General features: G+C 58.8%; 2 protein-coding genes across 4 annotated transcripts in view; one reads left to right on the top strand and one right to left on the bottom strand.

Moving 5' to 3' along the window:
- Positions 1 to 25: 25 nt before the first annotated feature.
- Positions 26 to 5,488, bottom strand: CLU (clusterin). 2 transcript variants are annotated; one of them, XM_052692919.1, is made up of 9 exons: positions 5,403 to 5,488; positions 4,200 to 4,310; positions 3,545 to 3,693; positions 3,298 to 3,468; positions 2,807 to 3,224; positions 1,410 to 1,523; positions 710 to 936; positions 321 to 505; positions 26 to 144 (listed from the first exon to the last, which is right to left on the bottom strand). In XM_052692919.1, the coding sequence occupies exons 2-9, from the start codon at positions 4,282 to 4,284 to the stop codon at positions 138 to 140; spliced, it is 1,356 nt and encodes a 451-aa protein (XP_052548879.1). In that variant the 5' UTR covers positions 4,285 to 4,310; positions 5,403 to 5,488; the 3' UTR covers positions 26 to 137. The 2 variants fall into 2 exon arrangements, with proteins under 2 accessions (XP_052548879.1, XP_052548888.1); XM_052692928.1 differs by having other exon boundaries at positions 5,399 to 5,417.
- A 102-nt stretch (positions 5,489 to 5,590) lies between these two features.
- Positions 5,591 to 11,533, top strand: part of LOC128084794 (uncharacterized) — a 240,064-nt gene continuing 234,121 nt past the window's right edge. The window contains exons 1-2 of one of the 2 annotated variants that reach the window (XR_008208681.1): positions 5,591 to 5,960; positions 7,305 to 10,690. Coding sequence is in view for 1 of the 2 variants with exons in the window: in XM_052691337.1 (XP_052547297.1) it covers positions 7,474 to 10,131 (2,658 nt within the window). In the remaining variant the exon portion in view is untranslated. Of the gene's footprint in view, positions 5,961 to 7,304; positions 11,453 to 11,533 lie in introns of those variants that run through there. The other variant, XM_052691337.1, reaches the window with a different exon arrangement.

An 11,533-nucleotide genomic window follows, 5' to 3' on the forward strand; every position in this document is an offset into this window, starting at 1 on the left:
ACGGGAGGAGAGCGCAGCCGACGGGGAAGTTCACTCTACCTTTATTGTCTGGTTCAGGCCCTGAAGGGCCCAGCAGCGGGAGCGGTGGTGACGGCCTTTGACCCACTGATGTGGGGATGGGGCAGCAGGAAGGACAGCTACTCTCTGCCAGAGGAAGGAAGGGAGGGGGGTGAGGCACAACAGCTTCCAGCCTAAGCAGGCTGAACCCTCAGCCTGGGCTGCTGGAGGGTTTTAATGCTTCAGAGCAGCTCCAGTATGCTGCATACAGCCCTAGAGGATGCAGGGGATGGGGAAGTAGGGGACCCGGGGACCCGACTCACATGGTGTTGTTCTGCTTGTAGTGCTGCAGTGCCTGCTCGGCCACAATCTCCATGAAGCGTGGATCATCCCAGGAGATGTCCCCAGGCACAGTGAGCGACAGTGGCTCTGAATCAAAGAGCTGCACAGTCACCTGCGTGTCTGCAGGGGCTGACGGGTCCTCGAGGTTGGGAGTTTTGGAGAACACCTGCAGGAAAAGGGGCCCAGAGAGAAGGCTGAGTCCCCATCGCACCCCCACGCTGCCTCCCCAGCTCTGGCATCCAGCCCCACGGCCTCTATTGTGCAGAGGGGACCAGACAATCGCTTCTTTCTCCCCCTGACCCACTTTCCCTCACCCACGGAGGGGGGGCCCAGAGCCTTTGGCAGAGCCCTGGGGACAATAGGGACGCACCGTGGTGACCTGCAGGAACCCATCAGTGCCCTGCGTGAGGTTTCTCAGGCGTGAGACCCAACCGAACTGGCGGTTGAGCTGGTCCAGGAGGCTGCTGGTGTTGAGCATCTCAGCCTGGAAGGCGCTCAGGAGGTCATCGTAGCGGCGGGTGAAGCGCTCAGCCAGGCGCAGGGCATCCTCAAACTGCTCCCGCAGCTGGCTCTGCACCGGGTCTGTCTGCGAGCAGTCTGCAGGGCATGGATGGAGGTCAGGGAGCACTACAGCGTCCCCATCCCCTGCATCCCCTGCACCCCCATCTATCCCATGCATTCCCATCCCCTGCATTCTCTACATCCCCCGCACCTCCATCCTCTAAATCCCCGTCCGTTGCACCCCCTGCACCTCCATCTCCTGCATCCCTCTTCTCCATCTCCTGTAGCCCCATCCACTGCATCCCTACCCCTCGTATCCTCTGCGTATCATTCTCCTACATCCCCACCCCCTGCATCCTCTGTGTCTCCATCACCTGCATCCCCATCCTTTACATCCTCCACATCCCACTCCCTGCGTCCCCATCCCTTCTATCCCCTTGCATCCCCACTCCCTGCATCCCATCCCCCTGTACCTCATCCCCATGCCCCGCATCCTTTCATAGCCCCCTCCCCACCTCACCCTGCACCTCCTCAGCCAGGCACAGCCCCCATCTTGCCCCCCTACCCACCCACAGCCAGGATCTCCCGGCACTTCTCGCACTCGTCCCGCATCCGCAGGCAGCCAGCTGAGTTGCGCCGGATCTCACGGCACACCATGCGATCGGTGCTGAAGTTACGGGGTTCTGCAGAGAGAAATGCATTAGGGAGCTCCCCACACTTGGGACTGCCCAAAATGTGGCCACAGCAAAGGGAACGTTGGCCAGCCATGATCACCCCAGCAGAGATATGGAGACACGGATGGTGGACTGATGGATGGATGGGGAATCATGGTTGGATGGGGACAATGGATGGGAGACCAATGGATGGATGGGGGACCATGGATAAGGGACCAATGGATGGATAGGAGACCATGGACGGAGGGGAACAACGGATAGGAGACCAATGCATGGATGGGGGATCGTGGATGGATGGGAACAATGGATAGGGGAACAATGGATGGAGGGAGGACCATGGTGGGAGACCATGAATGGATGGGGGACCAAAGGATGGAGGGGGGACCATGGATAAGGGACCAATGGATGGATAAGAGACCATGGACGGAGGGGAACAACGGATAGGAGACCAATGCATGGATGGGGGATCGTGGATGGATGGGAACAATGGATAGGGGAACAATGGATGGAGGGAGGACCATGGTGGGAGACCATGAATGGATGGGGGACCAAAGGATGGAGGGGGGACCATGGATAAGGGACCAATGGATGGATAGGAGACCATGGACGGAGGGGAACAACGGATAGGAGACCAATGCATGGATAGGGGATCGTGGATGGATGGGAACAATGGATAGGGGAACAATGGATGGAGGGAGAACCATGGTGGGAGACCATGAATGGATGGGGGACCAAAGGATTGGGCAACCATGGGAAGATGGGGCCAACAGACAGATGGGGGACACGGATGGGGGACATCCCCCATTCCAGGCCTTGGTCCAACAAGCCCAGACTGCACCGCAGGGCTTTCATGAACCATTCAAGCACTTTTTCCAGGCAAGTTTGACTTCACCGAAAAACATTTCCTGGCTCCGAACGAGACATTTTCCGGACCAGAATACTCTGTGCCAACCTCTGTTTTGCAATCAGCACTGTTCCCAGCTGCCCTGCGTGGAGCCATGGCTCTGACCCAGCAGACAGTGACGGAGGTGACAACGCAGGGATGGTGACAACATGGGGCCGGCCCCTCATGAGCACATCCAAACCCAACACCAACTCATCCCTCTGGCATCTAGCCCCCCCCTAAGGTGCAACTATAGGCGAAAACCACCCCAAAACCCATCCCAGTTCTGCTAACGGCAGAGCCTAAGGCTCCCAGGTTTCCATGTGGATTCTCCGCTGTCTCATATTAGGGTTGAGCTCATCCTCCACGCTGACAAGGAGGGGGAAGTGCGGCGGTGCAGCGCTCCTACCTGACGCCCAGCCTCCCAGCGGGTGCTCCCAGGCGCCGTGCCCCCCATCCAGCATGCGCTGCGTCATCTCAAAGAGCGGCTGGAAGAGGCGGTGGAAGCCGTGCACCGGGTGCTGAAAGAAGGGGTGCAGCTCTCGGGACAGCCTCCTGCGTGGCACCAGGTGGACACGTTGCACGGGTGGGACGAAAGCCTCACGGAAACCACCGAAGGGCGGCGTTCGGAAGAAGGGGAAGGCGGGCCCGTAGAGCTGGGTGCTGTCCTGGAAGATGTCCTCCACGCCGTCCTCCATCAACCCGAAACGCTCCTCCAGGTCCTCGAAGCGCCGCTCCTGCCGCTGCTCCCGATCCAGCAGCTCGTCGATGCGCTCGCCGTTCACCCAGATGGAGAAGGGCGAGGAGCGGTTGAGGAATTCCTCCAGCTGTGGTGGGATTGGGGTCAGCACGGAACCCCAAAAGCCCCACCACCCCTATGACGCCTCCAGCCCAGCTCACCTGGCGGCCCACCAGCCCCGAGCCACTGTGGCATATCTTAGAGTAGACACGCATGCAGGTGTGCTTGAGGCAGGGCTTGCACTCCTCCCACAGTGACAGCATCGTCTCGTTGCACACCTCCTGCTTCTCTGCCAGCTGCTTCTCCTTCTCCAAGGCCAGCTTCACTGCCTCCTGCATGGCACAGCACACCAGCCCCCAGATCAGCTCCCTGCAACCCTGCTCCCCCAGCCCTCCACACCTCACTCACCTCCTTCTTCCTCTTGGTCTCTTCCAGCGTGTGCAGCATTGCCTGGTGCTCCTTGCTGGTTTTGTCCATCAGTGTCTTCATCTGCTTCACCCCATTGATGGCGTTCTCCACTTCAGTGTCAATGTACTTGCTGCCAGCTGCTGAGAGCTCTGCAGGGAGGGTGGATGGTGGGGGATGGATGGAAGGGAGGGAGAGAGGATGGATGGGAGGAAGGATGGAAGGGAGGGAGAGAGGGAGGATGGATGGATGGGATGGAGGACGGATGGAAGGATGAGTATCTGTGAGCTCACTGCTCCCAAGATGAGTCGAATTTCCCCCAGTGCATGCAAACATTTGCTCACAAAAGTCAAGTTCACAAAACTCAATAAAAAATTACTTAAAAGCCAAATCTTAACCCATCTGGGGCTGCATTCCCCTCCCCTCCGCAGACATTATTTGGGCACTGTCACCCATGGGTTCACCCCCACCCAGCAGCCACATTTAAGCATCCAGATCCTGTCCCATATTCACATGAGGATGCTGAGCCCCATCCCCATGGGCGCAGCACTCACCCCTCCCCGCTGCCAGCAGTGAACGCCCTCCCCAAAAGCAATGGGTTCAAGCATCCTTTCCGTGCATCTCCCCCCACCCCTACACCCCAAAACCCCCCACTTACGTTTCAGCTCGTTGGGGGGCATGAGGCTTTGCTCCCCTTGGCAGACGAGCACCAGGCTGAGCAGGGCGAGCAGCGGCAGCGCCATGGTCCCCGTCCCAGAGCCGCCCAGACCTGCGTGGGTGAAGGCAGTGAGATGGATTGGGATCCGGGCACGGGGCTGTGAGTCAGCAGTGGGCACGGGGCCACCGCCGTGGGCACAGCGTCGGGTAGGGCTGTGCCAAACTCCGATGCAGCCAAGGCACCGAGCGGGACTTTCTGCTCCTCTTTTTCTTCTGCCTGCGTTCACACGGAGGGGGAGGGGGGGGGGGGGGGAGGGGGGGAAAGGGAGGGAGGGAAGGATATCGGGGGAGGCAAAGCCCCGCGATTTGCCCCCGCCATCCTGTCCCCCAAATAAAAAGAAAGAGCGTTGTGCAATAGCTCAGCTGCAGCGTGTGGCTACTAAATGCCCGAAAAATAAAACGTTGTGCAATCGTCAGCTGCAGCGGGGCTCTGTCCCTCGGCTCAGCCTTTCCCTGGGGGGGGGGGGGGGTCCTGGCCCTGTGCCCCACTGCACCATCGTTGGTGGGTCCTGCTGCATGGCCCCCATTGCTGCCCCCATAAAAATACTGCTGCCCCCCCCCCTATTCTCGCCCCCCCCCCAAAAAACCCTGCTAAGCCCTCCCTGCCCCTAATGCTGATCTTCCCCCAAAATAACTGCTGCCTTTCCCCCCCCCCAAAAAAAACAAAAATAATTATGTCCTCCCATCCTGCCCAGCACACAGCATTGTGGGAAACTCCTGCCTGATGCATCACATCCCATGGCACAGAAGTGCTGGGGGCAACCGGGGGGGCATAGCTCTGCCCCCATAGTGAGTCTGTATGGACTGCCAGCTGTGCAACCCCAACGGGGAAGGGAAGGGAAGGGAAGGGAAGGGAAGGGAAGGGAAGGGAAGGGAAGGGAAGGGAAGGGAAGGGAAGGGAAGGGAAGGGAAGGGAAGGGAAGGGAAGGGAAGGGAAGGGAAGGGAAGGGAAGGGAAGGGAAGGGAAGGGAAGGGAAGGGAAGGGAAGGGAAGGGAAGGGAAGGGAAGGGAAGGGAAGGGAAGGGAAGGGAAGGGAAGGGAAGGGAAGGGAAGGGAAGGGAAGGGAAGGGAAGGGAAGGGAAGGGAAGGGAAGGGAAGGGAAGGGAAGGGAAGGGAAGGGAAGGGAAGATAAAAAAATACCTACGCTCAGTGCCGGCTGCCCCAGGAGCTCCGCCGCCCGCCCCCACCCGCCCCCTTTTATCCGCCCCGCCGCCGCGGGTCCGCCCAGCTCCCAGCCCGGAGCTTTCTGGAACCGGCCCCCCCCAGGTCCCCCCTCCTCCCCGTATCCGCCGTCTCCCCGACGCTGCAGGGATGGGCGCGGCTTCGCTTTCCCTCCAACCCTCCCCCTTCATTGGGGAAACTGAGGCACGCAGTCTCTCTTCCGCTGCAAGGCGGCACGGGGGGGCGCGCCACCAAAACCTGCGCCAAACGAGAAAAGGAAATAGAAAGAAAAAACCCCAAACAACCACAAAACAAACAAACCAAAGAACGACACCTATTGCAAAGAAACGCAAAGTGCCGAGCGCGGCTCCCGCAGCGATAAGCGGGCGCGGAGCAACGGATAACGAAACCCCGGGGGGGGACCGGGGTCAGAGCGGAGCGGGGCAGTGGGAGGAGCGGCTGTGGGCCGGTTAGGGGGTTGGGTAGCGACCCGACGGAAACGGAAAGGAGCCGCAGAGAAGAGCGAGGCTGCGGCGGAGCGGTGCGGGCACCTGGGGGAGTTGGAGTGTATGGGGGTGCGGGGCTGGGTATGGGTCACTGTACGGAGGGGGGTGGATGGAGGTAGGACGGTGGTGCGTAGGGATGTGGGAGGTGTGTGGCGTGGTCGTACGTAGGGGTGAGTGGGGGTTCTTGGGGTGTATGGGGCACTCGTGCATAGGGGTGCGTGGAGTTCGTGGGATGTGCGGGACTCTGCGGTGTGTGGGGGTGCACGGGGGGTGTATGGGGTGTTTGTGTTTGGGGTGTATGGGACACTGCATATGGGTACATGGGGGTGCACGGGGGGTGTATGGGGTGTTTGTGTATGGGGGTGCGTGAGGGTGCAGGGCTGTGAATGGGACGTTGCATAGGGTGCGTGGGGGTGCAGGGCTGTGAATGGGATGCTGTACATAGGGGTGCAGGGCTGTGTATAGGATATTTGTGTATGGGTGATGCATGAGGGTGCAGGGCTTTGAGTGGGCTGCTGTGTATAGGGGGGTGTGGGGCTGTGTATGGGACACTGCATAGGGGTGTGTGGGGATGCAGGGCTGTGTATAGGATATTTGTGTATAGGTGTGCATGAGGGTGCAGGGCTTTGAGTGGGATGCTGTGTATAGAGGGGTGTGGGGCTGTGTATGGGACACTATGCATAGGGGTGTTTGGGGGTGCAGGGCATTGTATGGGACACTGCATAGGGGGTGTGAGGATGTGGGATTGTGAATGGGGCACTTTGCATAAGGGTGTTTGGGGGTACAGGGCTGTGTGTGGGATACTCGTGTATGGGTGTGCGTGGGAACGCGTGGGGATGCAGGGCTGTGAGTGGGATATTGTGCATAAGGGTGCACAGGGTGCATGGGATGCTCATACATAGGGGTGCACAGGGGTTCATGAGGTGTATGGGACTCTTGTTTATGGGGGTGTATGGGGGCTGTAGTGTTGCCAATGAGACAGTTGTGCATGGGGTGAATGGGACACTCCTGTATAGGGCTGCATGAGGTGTATGGGGCACTTGTGCAGAGGGGTGCATGGGGGTGAATAGGGCACTTGTGCATTGGGGTGCATATGGCTGCAGGGCTGCTCATGTGTGGGGATGCATGAGGCTGACCGTGTCACTTGTGCATTGGGTGCATTGGAGTGCAGGGCTGCATATGGGATACTTGTCCATAGGGTTGAATAGGGGTGGACAGGAGTTCAAAGGGGTGCGGGGCCATGCATGGGATGCTATGCATGGGGGTGCAGCAGCTGCGTTTCATATTCCTATTTCTGTGTGCTCTGTGCTCAAGGTTACTGCGGGGGAGGGTTTTGCTATCAGTTCTGCTCTCATAGCAGCTCTACTCTTCTCCCACAGACCTCAGAACCAGCTGCGGAAGGAGGCGGGTGAGCTCACTGCTCTGTGGGCAGAAACACCACCTTCCTCACCCTCCCCTTTTTTCACCCTCCTCCTTTGAGGTGCAGATCCAGAGGCATTTAGTCTCTTTCTGTCAGCTTCTGAGCTCCCAGTGCACATCTGTGGAGTCATGGAGTTCCGAAACAGGAGCATCCAGCCATGGATGGAAGGGTACCATGAAACGATGGAGCTCCAGGATGAGCACAAGAACCCATGGGTAAAGGAGTTCCCAGACGTGTGGGCGAGGTACGACTTGGACTGTGGGATGGTGGCCGAGGAGGAGGATGTGACCTGGGATCAAGTGCTGTGCCAAAAAGAGAAATCACTCCGGCCAGACTTGGACAGAACGGTGGCCTTGCTGTTGCAGCAGATGCTGAAGGAGGGCATCGTGGTGCCGGGCAGTTCGCCCTACAACAGTCATCTGTACCTATTCTCCAAGAAAAATGGGGAGATGCGGCTGACACTCAACTTCAAAGCCATCCACAGAGTCATCTCCCGGCAGCCGACGGAGTCCCTGCGCAAGGAGGACGTGGCGCTGGTGCTCAGCCCTCGCAGCCGCTATTTCTCCACCCTCGATCTGTCCTGCTGCTCCTTTGCCATCCCGCTGACGGCCACCTCCAGGCTCAGGTTCGCCTTCACCTTCCGAGGGCAGCAGTATCTGTTCACCCGCCTGCCGCCAGGCTTCTACCTCACCAACAGCATCGTGCACCGCCGCGTGGTCCGCATGCTGGCCCAGCTGCCCCCAGAGGACAAAGGCTGGGTGTATTCTTTCATAGATGATATGGTCATCGCTGGCAGAACCAGTGAGGAGACCACAGCCCGCACAAGGAGGGTTCTGCGGCTGATCCAGGCCACTGGTTTTAAAGTTAAGCTGCGGAAGGCACAGCTGTTGCGCCCCGAGGTGGACTACCTGGGGATGAAGCTGTCGGCACGCGGCCGGGAGCTGCAGGCAAGCAAACGGGAGTACATTGCGAATGTCCCATCCCCATCGGATCCAAGCGGCCTCCACTCGCTGCTGAAGACACTAGGCTATCATCAGCACCATGTGGAGGACTATGCAGAGCTGGAGCTGCCTCTGCAGCGGCTGCTGAAAGAGAAGTGGCAATGGGGCTGGGAGCAGCAGCAGGCGCTGCGGAGGCTGATACAGGCCCTCCTGACGGCGCCGGCATTGCGCTTCGTCGATCGGTCGCAGCCATTCATCATCAGGCCGACGGTGAGCAAAGAGACCACGGGGGCTGCTCTCCTGCAGGAGAATGAGAAGGGGCAGATGGTCCCCACCTGGTTCAAGTCCGACGTGCTGAAGAAGCACCAGGTGTTCTATTCGCCCGAGGAGAAGCACTGCATTGCGGTGGTCAGAGCAGTGCACGTGTTCCAGGATCTCATAGGGCCAGCTCCGATCGTCATCCAAATGCCCCGTTCCCCTTGGAAGTACCTCCTTTGGGGTGACACCAAGACCTTCTGCTGGCCGACCCCCTGCAAGAAGCAGTGGAATTTGCTGCTGGTCAACGGGGGGGAAAATATCCCCGCAGCCCCACAGCCCTCAGGTACACCGGTGCGCTCCGCACCTCGCCTACAACAGATACCATCCAGTGTGCCCCGCAGAGATGTTTGGTTCACAGCGGGGAGCTGGGCCTGTACGGCAGCCTTAGGCTTTGCTGCCACCAACCTGGAGGAGCGCTGGCTGCTGGGGTTGATGCAGCATGGCTCACCGGCGGGCGTGGAGCTGGAGGCCATCAGGGTGCTGCTGCAGGAGCACAGGAGCTCCAAGCCCTTGTACATCTATGCCAAAGCCCAGAGTGTGGTGCAAGGGCTGCAGAATGTGGACAGTGAGGTCATGGAGGTGGGCAATGAGCAGTCGTGGCAGAGCATCTTGCAATGGGTGCGTGCCAACCCGGGGGTGCTGCATGTTGGGCACAGCGGGGATGGGGAGGAGCTGAAGTGGAACCGGAAGGTGGTGGAGAGAGTGCAGAACATCCAAGTGTGGGTGTTGTCCGCTCATGGCCAGTGGGTGTGGGAGCCGTCCAAGCATGAGAGGCAGGAGATCGTCGCCCTCAGCCATATGGGGCACGTGGGGGTGAGGAAAATGCTGAACAGGGTATGGCAGGTGGCACGCTGGGAAGGGGACCGTGAGCAGGTGGCCCAGTGGGTGCAGCGCTGCAGCTGCACCAGTAGCTCCCCGCAGCCCCAGCGCATGGAGGGGCCGTGGTCGCGGCTGCAGCTGGCCCACATCAAGGGCCTGCCCACCTCCTCGAAGGGCTATTCCTCCCTACTGGTGCTGCTGGATAAGTTCTCGAGGTGGGTGGACGCCTTCCCGATGAAGAAAGGCAACGTGGAGGAGGTGGTCGAGCTGCTGCAAGCGCACGTGGAACACCGGCTGGGGACGCCGTGCTGTGTCAGCATGGGGCACCGTGAGTATTTCCTGCAGGAAGCGGTGCAGATGGGGCTGCAGATGGATGTGGATGTGCAATACCCAGCACCCAGCTGGGTGGCAGCCATCACCACCAGCCTGCAGCGGCTGGCCCAGAGCGCGGGCAAACACTGGGCAGACAGCTTGTCGCTCATCATGGCCGCCCTTAGGGCCACGTGTGTGCGCAGCGAGGTGCTTGGCCCCTACCAGCTCTGCTTCCATCACCCGCTGGTCCTCAGGATCAGCCCCAATGAGGAAGAGGCAGCGCCTGGCCCCGCTGAGCCCCTCCTGCCCTGGCTGGCACGGCTGCGGGAGGACAGGGCTGAGTATAGGCAGAGGGTGGAGGAGGTCATGCAGAGTGTAGACTGTGATGCTGAGTAGGGCTCAGGGGCTGCAGGATGGTACTACTGCTCTTGTAGTATCAGAGAACCATTCAGGTTGGAGAATACCTCTAAGATCACCAAGTCCAACCCAACCTGTCACCACCATGCCCACTAACCATGTTCCATGCCACTGATATCCAGACCTGTGTCCTTTGCCTGAACCAGTAGAGGTTGGAGGCTCCATCAACCTGTGCCACTGATACAGAATCGTAGAATCATTAAGGTTGCAGAAGACCTCTAAGATCTCCAAGACCAACCACAACCCATCCCCACTGTGCCCAATAACCATGTCCCGTGCCATTGATATCACAGAATCATAGAATCACAGAATGGCCTGGGTTGCAAAGGAGCACAATGCTCATCCAGTTCCAGCCCCTGCTGTGTGCAGGGTCACCAACCAGCAGCCCAGGCTGCCCAGAGCCACATCCAGCCTGGCCTTGAATGCCTGCAGGGATGGGGCATCCACAGCCTCCTTGGGCAACCTGTGCCAGTGCCTCACCACCCTCTGGGGGAAAAACTTCCTCCTAAGATCTAAGCTGAACATCCCCCCTGTCTGAGTTTAAAACCATTCCCCCTTGTCCTATCACCATCCACCCTCACAAACAGCCGTTCCCCCTCCTGTTTCTACACTCCCTTCAAGTATTGGAAGGCCACAATGAGGTCTGCATGGAGCCTTCTCTTCTCCAAGCTTAAGAAGCGCAGTTAATATCCATACATGTCCCTGCCCTAGTCTGTAGGATCTGTTGGCCACCTCATTCCTTTCATATGGAGTCACAGAATCATGATGGTCAGAAAAACCCTCCAAAATCACCAAGTCCAAACATGGGCCCATCACCACGTCCCGTGCCATTGATATCCACTACTTGAAACCCATAGGTTCTGAAGGTTCAGCCACCCCATTCCTTTCCTACAAAATCCCAGAATCATGAAGTTAGGAGAACACCTCAAAAATCACCAGGTCCAACTCCATCTCCACCATGTCCACAAGTGCCGCATCTCCACATTTCTTGACTGCCTCCAGGGACAGTGACCCCATCACCTCTCTATTCCAATGCCTTACCATGGAAGAAAGGGAGGAATCCACCAAATGCACAGGGCCACCGACCTCATCCTGTCCAATGAGGGAGGCAGTGCTGGGAATCCAGCCTGCACAGTCACCAATGGACAGGGCATGGGAGAGGGAGAGGAGCAGGAAGGGATTGGTGTGAAATGGGACCAGAAGCTGCTACTTGTTCTGTCTTGTATTTTTTTTAACCCGGGCCAGTCGCTGTAGTCAGCCCTATCTTGTATTTTCGTATTAAAATCTTTTCTAAATCACATCTGTGCATTCGTGCTCTCTGTCCCACGAGTGTGTGCTGCAAGGACCCCCATGCATCCACTGTGTGTTTGTGTATCGGGCA

The sequence above is a fragment of the Tympanuchus pallidicinctus genome, unplaced genomic scaffold, assembly GCF_026119805.1.
Source record: "Tympanuchus pallidicinctus isolate F22 unplaced genomic scaffold, pur_lepc_1.0 scaffold1, whole genome shotgun sequence".
Classification (NCBI taxonomy): Eukaryota; Metazoa; Chordata; class Aves; order Galliformes; family Phasianidae; genus Tympanuchus; species Tympanuchus pallidicinctus.